Genomic DNA, 20,464 nt, shown 5'->3' with positions numbered 1-20,464 from the left:
AATATGCATCCAAATATGCCCCTTTCTAGAACAATCCTTTGTACCAAATTTTCGGTTATCGCCATTTTGTGGGCGTGGTAGTGGTCCGATTACGCACATTTTCGAACTTAACCTTCTTATGGTGCCAAGAAATACGTTTTCCAAATTTCATAAAGATATCTCAATTTTTACTTCAAGTTACAGCTTGCACGGACGGACGGACAGACGTCCGGATTTGAACTTTTTTCGTCACCCTGATCATATATATAACCCTATATCTAACTCGTTTAGTTTTGGACTTGCAACCAACCGTTATGTGGACAAAACTATAATACTCTCGTAGCAACTTTGTTGTGAGAGTATAAAAATAACCTGGGTGTAAATCATTGTCTATAGAGGCTGTGCGTCAGTGTCCTTTGCTTTACTAAAATAATGCGTCCTTATCAGATCGTAGATGTGGTTGGCACGCTCAACAAATGAAAATGCAAGGTACGTCCATATTGCTCCAGAATCGGTTAAACACAATTATTCGATAACTGAACTTTTATAGAGGCCATTTTTTTCAAAGAACAATTCCTCCATGCTCGTTATAGCACGCAAATATTTACACATTTGTTTACAAATATTGCTAAAAACCAAAACAAACACAAATATTTTTGTATTGTGATGGTTGCTTTCACACGTCACAGATATTTGAGAAAATTGTGAGCATTTGAGCTTTTGAATTTTCTCCAGCATAAGGTAATCATCACAAAATCCAAAAACCTCACAATAGTGAGTGTGGTGATTTTTGTGAGGGCATGAGAATAGGGCTGTAAATTAAAAAACTAGGAGGACCTTTTTGATTCATTTTCACCTTGTATTGAGGAATCATAACGTTGTTGTATCACTTTACAAAGACATGGATTCACCGAAATTAGTTCAATGGAAATACCACAGCAAGAGCATGGATGTTATGACTAGAACGTTGTCAGTGCTAGATTTAGAATAATAAACACCTAAATGACATGATATTTTCAATAAATATGAAATATAATTAATGATTTTGTTACTAAATTCTTATTTTGTATTTTTGGTTGAACTAACCGAAAATAGCGGGTATAGTTTCAGTTCTTTTGTGGGTCGCAGTACTGAAAGTGCACGTGGAGTTCTGGTTAGCAGTTTTGGTTCTTTCATCCGTAATGGTACCAAGAACAGTACTGAAAGTGCACATGTAGTTTTCGTTCGCAGTTTTGGGTGTTTCATCCGTGATTGTATCAAGATCATTCACAGAATTGTGCAAGAGGTATATATAAATTGCCAAATGATGAATGTAATGTGCAAGAAAGGTATGAGCGATCTCACGTACACAATAGTTTCGGGTACTTTTGTCAATTCAACACGTTTGACAATTGATAATCTCATTTTGCTATATGTAAACGGTTTTGAATGTTTGAATGTATTGAAGGAGCTTAGAACGAGATTATTTTCAAATGTAAACATTCTATTTGTTATGTATGTATATATCTTTAAATTATAGATATTTGAATAAAAGTTTATGTATTAAAAAGGAACCAAAAAAATATTAATAACATTTCAAAGAAATTTCATTTGTGATATTATTTCGGTCATGACTGACAATTTTTAGCTATGGAAAATATATGGTCAGTACTGACCATGTAAAATACATAAGAGCGAACAGTATAGATGTATAGTTCATTCAGTAGGGAGGTAAGGAAAATGGAGGCACCATCAGCACCATTAGCTTAATTAGTTTGCGAGATATGTTCAAAAAACTTAGTAGTGGGCGGGGCCACGCCCAATTCCCAAATATGCATCCAAATATGCCCCTTTCTAGAACATACCTATTAATAGATATTTGAATAAAAGTATTGAAGGAACTTAGAACGAGATTATTTTCAAATGTAAACATACTATTTGTTATGTATGTATATATCTTTAAATTATAGATATTTGAATAAAAGTGTATGTATTAAAAATGAACCAAAAAAATATTAATAACATTTCAAAGAAATTTCATTTGTGATATTATTTCGGTCATGACTGACAATTTTTAGCTATGGAAAATATATGGTCAGTACTGACCATGTAAAATACATAAGAGCGAACAGTATAGATGTATAGTTCATTCAGTAGGGAGGTAAGGAAAATGGAGGCACCATCAGGAAGTGGGGCGAGTAACGCCGAAACCTGGCCATTGTTCGATAATATGAGCTTTTTAAAACAATATATACAGCCCAGACCGTAAGTTAATATTTTTTTAATATTTTATACGTATTAAATATTTATTTCCCTTTTACAGAAATGGTTGCACCACAAACATTTTAGATGATATGTTTTCGCAGGAGCTGTTGGAGCCAATTAGTTTTAAATGTTCTCAGACTAATTTATCGTCGCCTTCGGAGTTGTCGTTTTCAACTCCGATCCGGAAAAGAGTAAAGAAAACAAACAGCGATGACGACGGCTGCTTCAAAGAAGCGTGCGAGCTATACAAAAGCATGTGTGCAGAGAGGAGCAAAGGCAGCGAGGCGGTGAGGTCGTTTGGTGTTATGTTGACCTCTATCATGAACGATAATAACATAAAACAAATGAAAGCAATACAAGTTTTAACAAATTCATTATTTGCTATTAAATCGGAACCCGAATAATTTTTTTTTTATTTTTAAATCATTTGTTTGATGTTTTATACATATATTGAATTAATATGTAAAAATGTTTAAAAGGCTTGTTACCTAGACGTAAGAAACAACGATGTATCTCATTTTTCAAAAATAGTTTTAAAATGTTTAAAACGCTTGTTACCTAGACGTAAGAAACAACGATGTATCTCATTTTTCAAAAATAGTTTTAAAATGTTTAAAACGCTTGTTACCTAGACGTAAGAAACAACAATGTACCTCATTTTTCAAAAATAGTTTTAAGAATGTATTTGAAAAAAAAAAATAAAACAATTTGTTTTTATAACTCTTTAATTTTGTGTCTTTGTCTTTTATTTTTTGTGTGTTATGTAGTTATGTTGGTAGTGATTAGTGATTGGAAGGTTGTTGTCATTGTGTAGTTGCAGAAAACATTCACCAATTTTTTTAAAGAATCATGGCGTTTTGATAGGGAAAAATTATCCTATTTTGTATGTACATTTATTTGATTATACAGCCTATGTCTTATTTACTAATTACATACCGTCATAATTATGATTTTGTCGGTAAATAAAATATATACATATATTTTCGTAATAAACTTTACTATACAGAATTCATTTGCCATATGCCTGTGTAATCTTCCTAATACAGATAATTACCATCTTTTTCAGTAAATAAAACAATATTTATAGATATATCTATGGTGTATACGTATGACACAGGTATACTCACGTGCGGAATTATAACCAGTATGTGAAAGGGGCAAACACACGATATTTGTAAAACGTTTACTAAATGGAAATTCTTATTATTAAATGGAAATTCTCTTTGATGAAATACAATTGGTTTGTTACAAGTTTAATAAAATTAATGAGGGTTACTAAGATTCACCACACACATACAAAGCGCGGAAAAATATGTTACTAAGTCATGTAAACATATGGTTTAATAAAATATCATAAAAAAGTTAACGTAACAAAAAGTATAGTACTTCATACTTGGATTACAATTTTACACATTAAATACGATATAAATAAAATAAATATACACTAAATACGATCTTCTTGAAATGAAACTGCTCCCTGGTTAATAAAATATTCTGCCAAAAAATCCCTTACACGGAATGCGATACAAGATGCATTGCGTCGAGTTGAACTTATTGAATGTAATGCACCTCCAACACTCTCTAAATCTTCACGCCATTCTCCCTCCAATATTCCATGGTCTGCGGTGTCTGTGTCTACAAATGTATCTGGACAATACCAACGATCATGGTCATTCAACATTACAAAATTGTGAAGAACCAAGCAGGTTAACACAATTGTTTCGCAGTTCTTTGCGCTAAAGTCTATGACCTTTCGTAGAACACGCCATCGAGCGGTTAAAATACCAAAGCTATTTTCGATTACTCTACGAGCTCGCGATAACCGGTAATTGAAAATTGCTTTGTTTCGTGGCAGCTGTGCACCGGGGTAAGGTCGCATTAAGTTTTCCATCAACGGAAACGCTGCGTCGGCCACAAAAAAATGTGGAAAATCTGTTGAGGATTCATTTAATAATGGAGCTCTTGGTGGTAGTGGCAATTTGTTTTCCAAGAGCGCTTTACCAAATTTAGATTGCTGAAAGACACCTTGAAATAAAATAAAAATAAGTAAATATCTATATATTGCAAATCTTTTAATGTACCTCCGTCACTTTGTCCTCCATAGCTACCAATGCTGGCAGAGGTAAACGTATACCTAGCGTCGCAGGATGCCATTAAAGCTATACTATAAAACTTTTTATAGTTATAAAATAACGAGCCTGAATTTTGTGGACGAACAATAGCTATATGCTTCCCGTCAATTGCTCCGACACAGTTGGGTATATTCCACAGTTTTAAAAAATCTGCAGCAATACCTTTATATTGTGCGGTACTTGGCTCGCTAAGGTATATCGGGGACAGATGTAACCAAAGTATTTCACACGTTTCAAGTACGATATTCCGCACTGTTGTTTTGCCTAACTTATGCATCGAGGCTATGACCTCAAAAGGTGTTCCATAAGCGAGGTACCTAAAAAATATATGAGAATACAATTAAATGAATATGTTTCAAGGATTGTTTAACTTACATTAATGTTATAACCACTCGCTCCTCGACGCCAACTTGTTGTTTTGGTTTTTTTAAAAACGGACTAATTATATTTAAAAGAATATTGTACACTGTCCGATTCATCCGTGTTAAAAGAAATAGTTTTTGGTCGTCTTATTTTAATTTTAAAAAGTTCTTCCAGAAGAAACCATTTGGGTTTCTATCCCGATTAGCTGGATGAACGGACCAGCGGCGTTTACGTCGTCTCAAAACTTTTCTTCTTTGAAGGCGAAGAATATTTAAATAAACAAGTTCTTGGAATAAATCACTATCCATTATTAAAATTTATTATTATTATTAAGGTATTCGGCAAAACAATTTGTTTTATTATTTATTAAATTTTCACAAACTTCACAAATCAATTAAAATGTCACATTTGTGTGCTCTCTCAACATTCAAAAACAGCTGATTTCTACGCGCTGTGTTTAGTATAACTGCATCTAAGTTTTCCAAGTCAAATTTTTGGAAGCTGAGTCAAGTCAAGTATCGGTAACTGGAGCTTTAATGTGAGTTAAAACATATGTTACGTTTTTTATTCATTCATAAATAAGAATTTTAAAATAGAATAAATATTTCTAAAATTTTTCTCATTTAATAAGATGCATATATTAAGATTATCAAAATCTATTGCAATCATTAAGAATAGGCAAGTTTTTGCAGACATAAAATTGGAAACATTTAATTAATTGTAATCTTATTAGTTTTGTTGGACACAAACTCTGTAATCACTTTCATAATAACAAAGCTGTTATTAAAAAACGTGATTTTTTTATAAAAAAGATAATGTATCATCGGAGTATGAGCTTATATACCGGGCGCCAATGGAAACGTATATTTCAATTGCTAAGAATATATCTACAGTAACAGCAACAATTATTTCGTCTGCAGCAATATACTCAGTAACAAATGAGTATAAAATTACAACACCTAGTTTCGAATCTATGGGTTTAGTATCGCATCCGAATGATCTTTGGTATTTTTCGTTTGGCTTTATAGCTGTGACAATGGTAATACGACTTTTTATTGCAAAATATCCTTTACGCATTTATGGCGGGATCGACAAGTAAGTTTCTACAAAAATATATTGCAAATAATAGTTTTTAAATGAACTATTTCAGATATATTGCTGTTTATGAACCGCAATTACCATTTCATTCATCTAAACATGTGTTTAATAAGGGGGACGTGGAAGAAGTATTTAGTAGATTTAACCCATGGAACAATTGTACATACCGTTTGGGAAACAAAACATCGCTTTTATTAAATCGATATTTTAGAACACCAGCAGATTACAATCAAATGCTGGGATATTATTGAAACGTAAATTGTCTTTAAAATTGCTTTAAATGAAATAATTTATAAGTGTTAAGATATGAAAGTACTCCAAATATTACACGGTTATTTTTATAATAATAAATTATTTTTATTTTGTTTCCTTTTAATTTACATTTTCTTCCAATAACCTCCACAATGACAATATAACCATCTTTGGCACCATGCTTTCATTGCAGATGTTTTTGATACATTTAGTAAACAATTTATTAATCCACATCTTATACAGTGTCTAAGTGCACTAACTTTTGCTCCCAAATGCAGATTACTAACTCCATCTTTCAAATCGCTAATAAATACAACTTCCTCGTAGTTAACGTCCTTCAGCCAACTTGGTTCCTTAGATGCAACAAATATAAATGGATATGATTTGTAAAGCGACAGATGATTATTTAATAATGTTGCTGGATTGTTAAATTGTTTTTGAGGAATGAGGACTTGAGTAGATAAAAGACTGCATTCGTCTAATAAAAAGTCATCTGGTTCTGCAGTATTTTGGGCCAAACGTGTTAGAAGTCTAAATAAAGTCGCTAAAACGTCAATGTTTTCCACAGATTTTGTATATGTCGGTAGACAGTGAGGATTTAAGAGGCACCATATTCGTGTCATTACCAATAGTTCTCTTATGCTGCTAATAGCTACGCTGTCTCTGCTTATGTCGTATCCTTGTTTTTTACTCATCTTCGCTTTAATAACTTCATTTGATAGCTTTTTCAGAATATTTAATGCTAAATCAGATACCCATTGTATGAGTTGTTGTAAACTTTGTAGTGTTAGTTTTTTTTATAAATGTATTATCGTACTTCACTATATACATATGTAAACGTATTGAATATTTGAACAATTTTTACTATCTGGCTGGAGGAAGAGTGGCAAATGTCAAATACCCCGAGCGGCCTGGAAGTGTAAGCTGCGCACATTATGTGAGGACTATTTTGGTTTCTTTAGGAGATTTGGAAGATCTGTTCTCTCATTAATTTCATTAGTACTAGATTCGTCCATTTTCTGGGAGGAGGGTTTCTATAAAATATAAAGTAAAATTAGAATTTTTACAAAATAAAAGTTGGTAATAATTACCTTATTTTTCAAGAATTCTAAATCTAACACTGGCAACGTTCTAGTCTTAACATCCATGCTCTTGCTGTAGTATTTCCATGGAACTAATTTCGGTGAATCCATGTCCTTGTAAAGCGATACAACAACGTTATGAATCCTCAATACAAGGTGAAAATTAATCAAAAAAGTCCTCCTAATTAAACATATAAGAAGTTTTTAAATTTTTATGATCACTAAGATTCACTTAAATTTACCCTCTGATTTCTATGTTTCAGTTGCTGGTATGGCCAACTGAGGTTCCGGTAAGTGCAAAAATACTGCATAGCTCATTGGCAATGCCCAGTTGACACACGTCGCGATGATAAACGGTTTCAAAATCACCTAAACCATGTCGTCAATTCTCGTGCTTGTGTTGACTAAAAGGTTTAATTGCACGTAAAAAAGTGACATTAAACCTAATATCTGGTGTGTCAATGATTTATGTTCCATGTAGCAGCGTTTGCATCCATAGTTCTGAATTTGCTTGCAGCACATATTCCATCGTTTCGAAAGTTCTACGCTGCTACTATAAGTGGCACCAATTACATTGCGTACCTTTAACGCGCAGTATGAGGTATGAAATATCAGCATGGAAAATTAATTAGAATTTAATGTAAGACTTTACGTATTCAATGGTTTCGCCCTTGATGTTGACCATTGTTGGCGTAGCTTCTATTGCGTGCTTCGAATTGACAATGCAATGAAGTATTACTGTATCACCCTCTTCAATTTCATATTTTGGCTTTAGCAAACTTTTATTTTACGTTTTTCTTATTTAAAAATGCGTGCTTCAATAATTTAAACTTTAATTAGGCTACAGATCACTGATTTAAATAAAACACGCAAAATAATACTTCACAAGCAGCTCAATATAGCTCAAAACAAAACTTGTTTAAACACGAGAACTTTGGTTGTTTCTTTCTACCATTCAGGGTGCTGTACGAAAGAAGAGTTGGTGTTATTAAAATTTCTTTGAATGTATTGGAGTTTCAGTACCCATGACTTGCTGGGTATTTAGTCCGACAGTCGGAAAAGAAGATCAAAATATCGATAACGATTTAAGGCTGTTCTGCTTCTACTTCGGATTTCAACATTTCAAAAGGTATAATTAGGGAGTTATCTCAGTTGCCTAACTCCCATTTAATATTCAAAATTTTAGAGAGTTAGTGGGAGTTAGTGACATTTTCGTTGGCAACATTGTTTAAAATGCCGCTTTTAACCTATTGTGAATGAAAATAAGCAAAACTGACAGCTGTTTTTCAATTAATTGTAAACAAAAAGCTACGCTTGCAAAGAAATAGCTAAATTTCTGTTTGTATCTTATATGAATGTTTATGTTAATATTTTATTGAAAATAGTTGGCACATGTACATAATGTAGATATTTTTTACTGAAATTACATTTACATTCTGGAAAAAATATTGAAATCTGTTATCATATAAAATGACAAATTTGTTTCTATTAAAAATGTTGTAGTTCGAATAAATAATAATATCGAATAAAAAATAACAAACAATTTAGTTAGTATGCTATCAACTTTTGCCTGTCGAGTTGCCCCGTTATGGTGCCGCCTAACCTAGCAGCTTGAGGGGCGACCATGTGACATTTTTCAAATGACTTACAATTTTATTCAAAAAGTTATGCAATGGTATTGAAGCACACATAAATATGAAGTCATTTGTTTTGATAAGGATTAATTCCAAACTATAAATAAAAAAGCTTTTACATTTATATATATATATTACTTTTAATGAAAAACACTTAATGCGACAAAACTATAATAGTTAGACATATGCTATCGCGACATTTTTTGTAGATAATTATCTTATCTGATCTTCAAATGTGTAGTGCATTATTTTGTTCTATAATCAATTGTTTTCGCAGCGCACGTGATTTAAGAAAGTTTTTTGGTAATTTTTTCACACCTTGGGTTACAATGTTGGTGTTTTAATATGGATCCCTAACTTTAAATTAAAATTTAATATAGCCTATGTTCACCACAGATTGTGTAGCTTTCCAACAGTGAAATCGGTCAAGTAGTTTCGGAGCCTATTCAATGCAAACAAACAATCATATAATTCCTCTTTATAATATTAGTATAGATAAGGTCTTATCAAGTGTACTATGTGAAAGACTGAAGCCCATCGTTAATTAACTGATTGGACCTTATCAGTATGGCTTCCGACCTGGTAAATAAACCTTTAACCAGATGATCATCATACGCCAACTTCTGGAAGAGACCCTAAAAACAAATTGACACGAACCATCTTCTTGTCGATTTCAAAGCTACTTTCGATAGAACAAAAAGGTTCGCTTCTATGCCACAATGTCTGAATTCGGAATTGTAGAATTTTCAAGCCTGGAAAAATAAGCGAAATAAATGGGTATAGTAGTGAATGAGGGCTAGACGAAGTACCTCCTATTATCATGCAAAGGATCTCAGCGAATAGGACACCACGTAACTATTGGCAGTTACAACTTCGAGGTGATAAAAGACTTCATCTATGTAGATTCCAACATAAACACCAGAAACAACGTCAGACACGATATCAATCGGAACATCACTCTTGCCAGTGCTATCGCGAGCTCAGTAGGCAATTAAAAATAGAGCCCTCTCTCGCAAAACCAAATTAACGCACAATAAGTCACTCATAGTTCCGGCCCTGATGTATAGTACGAAAGCATGGACGATGACCAATAAAGATAAGCACTCCTTACGAGTGTTTGAGAGAAATGTTCTCCAAAGTATTTATGGCCCGTTACGCTAGGGCATTGGATTCGTTGGAATGACTGGAGCTGTATGAGCTCTTATATGTACATAGTGCGGCGCATAAAAACACAGCGGCTTTGGTACTTGGCGCCTTTAAATCGCACCACGATTGCATTGGAGCTGGCAGAACAGCTAGAAGATTTGACATTATGCACAATGAATGACGAAGCCCCCACCAGAATTATGATCATTTGCAGTAGCTCGCGGGATCCAACCATCGCTAGCGGTGGTCTATGCTTGCTTCAGATCATAGGAGATCCCTGCTGCTACTGCTCGCTTTATACCAGCCGCGAGAATCGCTAACATGCACCCTAATTTTCCGGCTGAAGCGGCAGTTTTAGCAAATGAGCGCGACACCTTACGCCAGGTCGATCCCTGTTATCTCCGCATAAGGAATCGCAATTTGGAGAATCGACAACTGGTTATCAATCATAAGCGGACGAAACGGTTATAGCACTGTAATCTCTCCACGGGTCAAATCCCTCCCAAACAAACCGTCAAATCACCAAACTCCCTCAACCACCAGAAGGAACTTCAGTCACCCTCTTCGTACATGATTGCACTGGAATTGATGACATGTGTTTGAAAGTGAACGAGGAGCCTACCACTCGCACCCGCTAAATCGACGGCGACATTTTTTACCAACTAGACGAGGGAGTACAGACTAAACCTTAACATTTACGTCGATGATACACCAATACCAACTGTGAATAACCCCAAGATTTTGGGTGTTCTTTGAGCGTGTTATCAAACCATACGGACTTGTTCTTGATGCGCTCCGTGAAAAAAATACAAAACAAAAAAATAATAATATCTTAAAAGTGCATTTAAGCAAGCGTTAGGCAATAACGCCGAAGATGATAAACAAACATAAAAAAAAAAAACACAAAAAAAAGGTGTACAAACAATAAAAATAATAAAATAACAATTAGAGAGGTAAATAATAAACAAAATTATGAGCGCAGCGCAGCCTCACCAACAAGGCCGTATCCTCTCCAGCTCCTACCGACAAACAAGGCAACGGTGAGTGGTAAATTAAATGAAATTGTAGGTAGCAACAATAATGCCTTTGAAAAAGGCCTACACTGAGAATAATTTTATGGACATAGTTAAGTTTTTGCCAACTAAAAACAAGAACTACATATTATTCTTACCAACTGAAGAGTTGTTGTAGATAAAGGCATATAGTCTTCCGTAGACTCTAATACCCATGACAGACGGCGCGTTAATTCGGAATAACTGCATTAATCGGGGTTAATTCGAGAGTTATCTCAGTTAACTCGGTTTACTAACTCCCATTTAATCCTCAAAATTTTAGAGAGTAAGAGGGAGTTCGTGTCATTTTCGTTGGTAACATTGTTAAACATGGCCGCTTTTTATCTATTGTGAATGAAAATATGCAATACTGACAGATGTTTTTCAATTAAATGTAAACAAAAACATACGCATGCTAATTTTTTCTAAAATGGAAGTTTTAATAATAACGTATTTATGTACATTTTTTTAATAATTAGTGATTTTGTACTATTTGTGCGGCTAATAACCGCAATATTTCCTTTCTATCCAATTTTATTTCACCAAAATGGAAATATTATTGCCAATCAGCTGTTATAGGAGTTTATAACTCGCTTTGCTGCCGTCTGTCACCCACAAAATTGGAACTGATTAAAAGCGCAGTTAATCCGAGTTAACTCTGCCGTCTGTCTAGCGTATTACGAGGTCAAAGATGCTCTTAAAAAATGCGGCTTTGAAATTAAAACTTCAACAAATATCTTCAACAGAAATAGAGTACCACAACCCATGTTTAGAATTGAATTGATGCCGAATTCTAACCGACTTAAAAAAAACGAAACGCATCCTATATATAACTTAAAATATTTGTTACACCGTAGAGTAACCGTTGAAGAACCACACAAAAAAATGGTCCGGTACAATGCACCAATTGCCAAGAGTATGGGCATACCAAATCATTTTGCACTCTACGCAGTGTTTGTGTGGTATGTGGAGATTTATATCCCACTTCCAAATGCACAAATAAGAAAGAGAATTTAACTAAACAATGCAGCAATTGTAGAGAAAATCACACCGCCAACTATAGGGGTTGTCCTGTAGACAAAGATTTAAAATTGAAGCTATTAAAGGGAATTCAAGCACGTCGTAACCAAATATTACATACACCCTGTAATGAAATTATAGATATCACAAAGATCAGTAAAAAATGAGCATACTAAGCATTTGCATGTGGAATGCTAACGGGGTTAACAAACATAAACTAGAGATTGTTAGATTTCTGTCTGAAAAAATATAGATGTAATGCTAATATTCTGATAATTTGACAAAAACAAATAACTTCAAATAAAAAATATAGATGTAATGCTAATATCAGAGAAACTCATCTAACAAACACAAATAACTGCAACATACCCGGATATAGACTTTATGGTTAGGAATCAACTTAACCACTATGCTCTGGAATCTTATTCTACAGCCCAGTTACAAGCTACAACTATATCATTAAAAAATCGGGGTTGTGATTTAAATCTAACGGCTATATACTGCCCACCTCGTTTTAAAATTACAGATAGTGAATTTAAAGACTTTTTTGGAACACTAGGTCATAGATTCCTAGCAGGTGGAGATTACAATGCAAAACACATGTATTGGGCATCGCGTCTAATTAACCCCAAAGGAAGACAGCTGTACAACACTATTATCAAGTACAATAATCTTGATATAATATCTCCTGGCATGCCAACATACTGGCCCAGTGATCGTAACAAAATACCAGATTTAATTGATTTCGCTGTAATTCGGTGTTTTACGCTGTAATCAAAAATATAGATAGATCAAAGAATGAAAAACGATATAGTGACGCGCTCACGACCCCCGAATGGGAATAGGCAACAATTTTTTTGTTGGTTGAAACGCCTTTATTAACGACTTTTTTGTACTAATGCTGTTTAATTCCGCAACTATATATATATATATATATATATATTTGGCATAGGTACCGCTTTAAGCGATTATAGCCGAATCCACCAGAGTGCGCCACTCATTCCTCCTTTTTGCTTTTTGTCGCCAACTGGACACCAAGTGATGCCAGGTCACTTTGCACTTGGTCTTTCCACCGGAGTGGAGGTCGTCCTCTTCCGCGGCTTCCTCCAGCGGTTACTGCATCGAATACTTTCAGAGCTGGAATGTTTCCATCCATTCGTACAACATGAACTAGACAGCGTAGCCGCTGTCTTTTTATTCGCTGAACTTTGTCAATGTCGTCGTATAAATCGTACAGCTTATCGTTCCATCGTCTGCGGTATTCGCTGTTGCCAATGTTCAGAGGACCATAAATCTTACGCAAAACCTTTCTCTCAAAAACCCCAAGAGTCGTCTCATCGGATGTTGTCATCGTCCACGCTTCGGCGCCATACATCAGGACGAGAATAATGAGCGACTTGTAGAGTTTGATTTTGGTTCGTTGAGAGAGGACTTTACTTTTCAATTGCCTACTCAGTCCAAAGTAGCACCTGTTGGCAAGAGTGATTCTGCGTTGGATTTCGAGGCTGACATTGTTGGTGTTGTTAACGCTGGTTCCCAATTAGACGAAACTATTTACTACTTCAAATGTATGACTGTCAACAGTGACGTGGGAGCCAAGACGCGAGTGCGCTGACTGTTTATTTGATAGCAGGAGATATTTCGTCTTGTCCTCATTCACCACCAGAACCATACGCTTCGCTTCCTTATCCAGGCAGGAAAAAGCAGAACTAACGGCGCGGTTGTTGCTTCCGATGATATCAATATCATCGGCATACGCCAACAGCTGTACACTTCTCTATTTAGCTCTGCAGCTCGTATTATTCTTTCCAGTAAAAGATTGAAGAAGTCGCACGATAGTAAGTCACCCTGTCTGAAGCATCATTTGGTATCGAACGGTTCGGAGAGGTCCTTCCCGATCCTGACGGAGCTTTTGGTGTTGCTCAAAGTCAGTTTACATAGCCGTATTAGTTTTGCAGAGATACCAAATTCAGACATCGCGGCATAAAGGCAGCTCCTTTTCGTGCTATCGAAGGCAGCTTTAAAATCGATGAAAAGATGGTGAGTATCGATTCTTCTCTCTCGGGTATTTTCCAAGATTTGGCGCATAGTGAATATCTGGTCCATTGTCGATTTTCCAGGTCTAAAGCCACACTGATAAGGTCCAATCACTTCGTTGACGGTGGGCTTTAGTCTTTCACACAATACGCTCGACAAAACCTTATGTGCGATATTGAGGAGACTTATACCACGGTAATTGGCGCAGATTGTGGGGTCTCTCTTTTTATGGATTGGGCAGAACACACCGAGATTCCAAACGTCGGGCATGCTTTCTTCCGACCATATTCTACAAAGAAGCTGATGCATGCACCTAATCAGTTCTTCGCCGCCGTATTTGAATAGCTCGGCCGGTAATCCATCGGCCCCGCCTCTTTGTTGTTCTTCAAGCGGGTAATTGCTATTCAAATTTCTTTATGGTCGAATAATGGAATATATATTCCATCGTCATCGATTGGGGAATCGGACTCACTATCTCCTGGTGTTGTATTTTCACTGCCATTCAGCAGGTCGGAGAAGTGTTCCCTCCATAATCCCAGTATGCTCTGGAAATTCGTTACCAGATTCCCTCCTCGGTACCCACTTGAAACCTTCTGTAAATCGCTTCATCTTTTCATAAAAATTTCGAGAATTACCCATGTCGGCCAGATTTTCAAGCTTTTCATACTCAAGCATTTCGGCCTCCTTCTTTTTACGTCTGCAAATGCGTCTCGCTTCCCTCTTCAGTTCTCGATATCTATCCCACACCGAACGTGTTGTGGTCGATCGCAACGTTGCGAGGTAGGTAGTCCGTTTTCTCTCCACCGCGGAACGACAACTCTCATCGTACCAACTGGTTTTTTGGCGTTGCCGAAGACCAATTGTTTCGGCTGCAGCGGTATGCAATGAGTTCCACAGCTCCCTTATATCGAGATGCTGATGAGTGCTCTCAGAGAGCAGGAGTGCAAGTCGAGTAGAAAATCGTTCGGCTGTCGGTTGTGATTGCAGCTTTTCGACGTCGAACCTTCCTTGTGTTTGTTGACGGGCGTTCTTTGCTGCACAGAGGCGGGTGCGTATCTTTGCTGGTACTAGATAATGGTCCGAGTCAATATTTGGTTCTCGGTGTGTACGCACGTCTAAAACACAGGAGACATGTCTTCCGTCTATCACAACGAGATAGATTTGATGCCAGGACTCGGCGATGGAGTCTCTCTCGCACCACAAATCCAACACCAAAGTTGCGCTCCTTTATATGGCCGCTGTAGTAAATGTCACAAGGACCCACCTTCTTCCGTCCTTGTTCCATCCATCGCACTTCTTGGATGGCGGTGATGTCAGCCTTTAGTTGTATGAGGACATCAAGCAGCAGGGCAGAGACACCTTCCCAATTAAGGGTCCGGACATTCCAGGTGCATGCCTTCAAATCGTGATCCTTAAAACGTTTGCAGGGGTCGTCATCAAAAGTGGGGTTTCTCTTCCGAGGGTCTGATTGGATATATGGTCTAAAACCGGAAGTCTTGAGCTGCTTGTGTCATATGCAAAAGAATCGTTCCTGGCCACTCCCAAGTGAATGGCAATCAGAAACTTTCCTCACTTGCGAGAACTTCTACATATGTCCCCATTCCCCATTGCGGACTTCCTTTTCAAGTTAATAAATTTTTCCATTAGAATTTCCACTCAACAGGAAATTAAAACGCAAAAAAGGTAACTTTAAACGAATGGCATAATCTTGTCTTCTATCATCAAAGAACATATAATAATAAGAAGGAGCAAATGTTAGCTCGCATCTTTTTGAGTGCGAAAATATAATGGAACATTGAAAACTCGCCACTTCGAAAGGAAAAAGTACACCACAACATCAGGGAACTGGGAATAATGATACAAACAGACGCAAGAGATCTGAACAAAACACTGACTAAGGCGCGCTGATTGCCACTTTCGACATGGCGGAGGTGGTAAGCGCGAAGTAGTTAACGAAATGCGGTCCCGAGCATTTACGTTCGAATTCTGTAATACTGAAACTTTGTCAATAATTTTTTTTTTTTTTTAAGTTTTTGCTGATCAGCGTTCATATAGTAATTTTAATTGCATATTTTTTTATTTTAATAATAATAATATTTCTTGAAAATATTTGCTCATCTGTCAAAAATTAAGCAAAACGTTTATGCCTATGAACGCAAATCAAATTCACGCATACATTCATCAATACACATACGCTTGTCGTCACTTTTGCTTTTATGCGAGTACAGTTGAAGAAGCAAGTACGATGGTCGTTCGCAAGGAAGGGTCGGCGGTGCAGTAGCCCTTGATTTTGAATAATTTATGTATATTAATGAATTATTATATTGCAAATTGTACAAAATTTCAAAATTAGTATAAATATATTCATATTTACTTAAATAATCCCTCCATATATCAATATTTAGCAATAGAAATCAAGTGCAATCATTATTAGGCAACCCTCCATCAAAGCGCCTCTGTACATGTGTTGTCTCAAAGAGGTAACGGAGATTTTGCGCGAAGGCGAAGACACAACATTGTGTAGTTGTTGTGTTGTTACAAACCGTTGAAAATAAACAAATAATCGCTTCCCTTACCCCTAACAACTTTGCACTTAAACGTACAAATGAGCTCGCATACATATTGACGTTGAAAAAATGTTTCAAATCTACAATCTAACGACAATGTCGGCTATGTTTTCACATTCGTTTCTTTCGCAGGGATTTGTTCCTGAATAATGACATAGGCTATTTTTGTAGTAATGCAAAGTTCGCTTTGCCTGCAATGCTTGTCATCGAGTTTCAGCTAAAATAGGTTAACTCAAAAATGATTGGACTGAAGAATCTTGTGAGTCTGTAAAGAGGTATGTTGCCACTTTTCACTTCTGAAGTGAAGATTAAGAAATTTCTTCAACTTTGTATTTTTAGCAAATTCGTGAAGAAATAACTTGTGGACGGCTTAAATATGCGGGGAATGGTAGTATTAACAGTGAGTGTTGGTTTGCTCAAATTGTTAAAATATTGAAATTTTGCCATCCTCGCTAGAAGATTCTGCATCGTCACCGTACTGAAACGACTTTTAGTTGACCAGGCGCGCAGAAAACGAGTGCGACGCTGATTTGCGAATCCATGAACTTGCTTTGTCGAAGAAGTGCGTTCCTTATGAATGAAATTGTTTTTGTTGTAGCATAAAACATTTAAAATGTTCTAACTAGAATATAAATGTAGCGCAAGCGCAAATATTGACCAATCAGGAAGCGCTTACGTTTGTGGAACTTGCGCGATTTTTTCATTTTTTGCAAATAATCGTTAGAATGAATTGTGAGGAATATATGTTTGTACATCTCTTTAGGTATTAGAAAAAAATAAGGAATTCAGTATAATATTTACATACATACTTAGAGTAAAGACAACTGAAAAATATTATGATCAGTGGACCCGTTCGTATAGGACAACTTTATGTTTCAACTTGAAATATTTTGCCGAAGTTCAAATCCCAACCGAAATTCTACAATTTTCTTTTTATATTTTATGTTTTTTTTTATTTTACTTTATTTCAAATATAATTTTTAGTACCTTGATTATTTTTATATTCGCCCCATAAGTTAATTGCTTTTTGTTATAAATATTTCTAAAATTCCCTCATGTCCAAGATCAGCTGCGCAAGCAATCTCTCCCACGTTCCTTTATAATGTGGCAAACACTTGGTTGGTTCCCTTATCGAGTGGTAAACATTACCCTACAAGACGGAGCTAACTCATACACCACTACACATGCAAAGTTTTTCAGCTTTTACCAACACATACGCAATAGTAACTTTTTGTAGTTAAATGGCAATCTCGGTAGTTAGAGTGGCAACATTCATTAACCCAAATTTTTGTATGTATAAGAGAGAGATGCACGTACTACAATGAACCGATCAAAAAAAATTTGAAGTGAGTGGGTGTAAGTGCGTATTAATAATTTGTTACTGATATTATTTTATATTTATAGTAAATTTTCTAATTACAGATCGATACTATGGTTGACTGGATGCTGTAACTTATTTTAGAGAAAATGGTCTCGGAAGGCAAAGTAAGCTGCAACGCACATCTGGTGCGTACATGCAAAATTAAAAAGAGAAGCAGAACAAGGATTATGCCACTTTAGGCAGATGGGTGAGTTGATAATATCAAACCTCATGAACATATGTATATACTAAACATAAAAAAAAAACTAAAGCTTAAGCTGAATACCACCCATATACTCCCATAGAGGAAGGAAGCTATACTTGGTATGGGTGCGGGGAATTCTACCAGCAGATCTTCAAGACATACAACGGCAATCGCTCACCAATCGTACATTACAAATTCGACGTATGATGGAAGAAGCATTCGTAGTCCTTGGTGTCAGAAAGCAATAAAAATCATGCACCTAGAAATACAACACAAAATATGCTACAACGACAGGTATTATTGAAACGAATTTAATTGCAAAACTAAAAAAAAACAATAATTTTGATATTCTTTTTATTTAACAGAGTTGGTATTAATACTTCCCATGCTTATAATATTGGTTGATAATCCCCAAGTGGTGTAACAAGTGTAGCAGCAACAACAAGTAATACATATTCAAATTCACAATAAAAGTAAAATCGCACAACGCAACAGGTAAATAACAAGGTTTGTTCTACGAATATATATATTTTAATTATTTCTAACCAACTTTAAATATTTTTCAGACATCGGATGATGTGCTACAAATTACATCGGACTTTTGGAGTAGCACTTTAAACACTTTTTTTCGAGGTGCTAAACACAGTATCTCCTATAATGCCCTTGGATATACACAATGGATAATTAACAGAGCTCTAAAAACAACATTGAGGCGCCGAAGTTGTTCATCTTGCTTCTGATTTGGTTATGGAGGCATTATTAGTCTGAACTTACAATTTATCATTTTCAATATTGTGATTGTAAATTTATAAATTTTGAACGTTCGCAATAGCACTTTATTTATTAATATAAATGTAAAATATTGTTATTGGCATCTATATAGAAATGACTGTACGAATATATGTAAATTATAAAAATTTAATAATTAATACTAACTTTATATGTAAAATATGTAAATTTTGTCAATGTATAAATGATAGCCGCAAAAACGTTTGTAAAAATGAAAGTTTACTTTCTACTGAAATGCTAATATTTAAAAATTAATCTATAATAATTATTCAAAAAGTAAAATACCATACTAATTTATAACTGTAAATGCCTCATACAATTAAATAAATAAAAATAAAACAATGGAGACCAATGAACCAATTTTAAGTACCGAAATGGTGACCCAACAAATGACCAATACCTCTGATTAGAAGGTTACCCTGAAAATGATTAATCGAACAGTATCCACCCTGCAAGACAGGTACCGGCGAATTCTTCGGTGAAATGCCAGGGAGCGGTAGTAGCAGTTTCTATGCCATTCTTAAGGCCGAATTGACAAAAGTACTCGAAACTATTGTGTACGTGTGATCGTTTATCCCTTTCTTACACAATACATTCATCATTTAACAATTTATATATACCTCTTGCACAATTCGAGCAAAGATCTTGCCAATTGCAGTAGTGTTATTGGTACTATTACAGGTGAAAGACCCAAAACTGCGAACGAAAACTCCACGTGCACTTTCATCACTGCGACCCACAAAAGCCCAGAAACTATACCCACTATTTTCGGTTAGTTCTACCAAAATCCCAAATGAGAATTTAATAACAAAATCATTTATTATATTTCATATTTATTTAAAATATCATGCCAATTAGGTGTTTATTATTATATTTACTTTATAAATGTATTATCGTACTACACTATATACATATGTAAACGTATTGAATATTTGAACAATTTTTGCTATCTGACAAAGGCTGGAGGAAGAGTGGCAAATGTCAAATACCCCGAGTGGCCTGTTCTTTTATTACTTTCATTAGTACTAGATTCGTCCATTTTCTGGAAGGAGGGTTTCTATAAAATATAAAGTAAAATTAGAAATTTTACAACATAAAAGTTGGTAATAAAGCACCTAAACAATGTCGTTTCAGTTCTTCCCGGGCTTGTGTTGAGCAAAAGGTTTAATTGCACGTAAAAAATGTGACATTAAACCTAATATCTGGTGTGTAAATGATTTGTGTTCGATGTAGCAGCGTTTGCATCCATAGTTCTGGATTTGCTTGCAGCACATATTCCATCGATTCGAAAGTTCTACGCTACTACCATAAGTGACACCAATTAAAAAAAAAAAATTTAGAATTTAAGGCAAGATAATATTATTCTATTCAACAATTATTTACGTATTCAATGGTTTCGCCCTTAATGTTGACTCTACTCTACTACAGGTGCCACTCTACTACAGGTGCTACTTTTGACTGAGTAGGCAATTGAAAAGTAAAGTCTTCTCTCGACGAACCAAAA

The 20,464-nt window shown here is 35.3% G+C and overlaps 3 protein-coding genes and 1 long non-coding RNA gene across 11 annotated transcripts; 3 read left to right on the top strand and 1 right to left on the bottom strand.

Annotated features, from left to right (window-relative positions):
- Positions 1-1,977: 1,977 nt before the first annotated feature.
- Positions 1,978-2,952, top strand: LOC128922507 (uncharacterized). The gene is made up of 2 exons (XM_054233224.1): positions 1,978-2,223; positions 2,282-2,952. Exons 1-2 carry the CDS (start codon positions 2,096-2,098, stop codon positions 2,625-2,627), a joined length of 474 nt encoding a protein of 157 aa, XP_054089199.1. The 5' UTR covers positions 1,978-2,095; the 3' UTR covers positions 2,628-2,952.
- Positions 2,953-3,053: 101 nt separating this feature from the next.
- On the bottom strand, positions 3,054-5,555 carry LOC128922506 (uncharacterized). The gene is made up of 3 exons (XM_054233222.1): positions 4,731-5,555; positions 4,305-4,672; positions 3,054-4,248 (listed from the first exon to the last, which is right to left on the bottom strand). Exons 1-3 carry the CDS (start codon positions 4,832-4,834, stop codon positions 3,668-3,670), a joined length of 1,053 nt encoding a protein of 350 aa, XP_054089197.1. The 5' UTR covers positions 4,835-5,555; the 3' UTR covers positions 3,054-3,667.
- Positions 5,350-7,532, top strand: LOC128922544 (uncharacterized). The gene is given in 4 exon segments (XM_054233471.1): positions 5,350-5,396; positions 5,452-5,510; positions 5,513-5,813; positions 5,869-7,532. Coding segments are annotated over 4 exon segments (606 nt in total). The 3' UTR covers positions 6,068-7,532.
- Positions 7,533-10,982: 3,450 nt separating this feature from the next.
- Positions 10,983-19,428, top strand: LOC105220322 (uncharacterized). 8 transcript variants are annotated; one of them, XR_008471730.1, is made up of 7 exons: positions 10,983-16,881; positions 16,946-17,006; positions 17,066-17,962; positions 18,029-18,174; positions 18,272-18,465; positions 18,537-18,678; positions 18,738-19,428. It is a non-coding gene; the product is annotated as an uncharacterized LOC105220322 (long non-coding RNA). The 8 variants fall into 8 exon arrangements; XR_008471731.1 differs by having other exon boundaries at positions 17,066-17,952; positions 18,239-18,465; positions 18,738-19,424; XR_008471727.1 differs by having other exon boundaries at positions 17,066-17,966; positions 18,239-18,465; positions 18,738-19,423.
- Positions 19,429-20,464: the final 1,036 nt, after the last annotated feature.

The sequence above is a fragment of the Zeugodacus cucurbitae genome, chromosome 6, assembly GCF_028554725.1.
Source record: "Zeugodacus cucurbitae isolate PBARC_wt_2022May chromosome 6, idZeuCucr1.2, whole genome shotgun sequence".
In the NCBI taxonomy this organism is placed as follows: Eukaryota; Metazoa; Arthropoda; class Insecta; order Diptera; family Tephritidae; genus Zeugodacus; species Zeugodacus cucurbitae.
Note: the sequence above shows the minus strand (reverse complement) of the source record. Positions and strands in the feature narration are given on the sequence as shown.

What these genes read in the sequence shown, in the direction of transcription:
- LOC128922507 (XM_054233224.1), top strand. Translation starts at nt 2,096, where the DNA reads ATGTATAGTTCATTCAGTAGGGAGGTAAGGAAAATGGAGGCACCATCA. An exon ending in CAATATATACAGCCCAGACC is followed by an intron (nt 2,224 to 2,281) that starts GTAAGTTAATAT and finishes TCCCTTTTACAG; the next exon opens with AAATGGTTGCACCACAAACA.
- LOC128922506 (XM_054233222.1), bottom strand. Translation starts at nt 4,834, where the DNA reads ATGAATCGGACAGTGTACAATATTCTTTTAAATATAATTAGTCCGTTT. An exon ending in CGAGTGGTTATAACATTAAT is followed by an intron (nt 4,673 to 4,730) that starts GTAAGTTAAACA and finishes TATATTTTTTAG; the next exon opens with GTACCTCGCTTATGGAACAC. An exon ending in TGGAGGACAAAGTGACGGAG is followed by an intron (nt 4,249 to 4,304) that starts GTACATTAAAAG and finishes TTTTATTTCAAG; the next exon opens with GTGTCTTTCAGCAATCTAAA.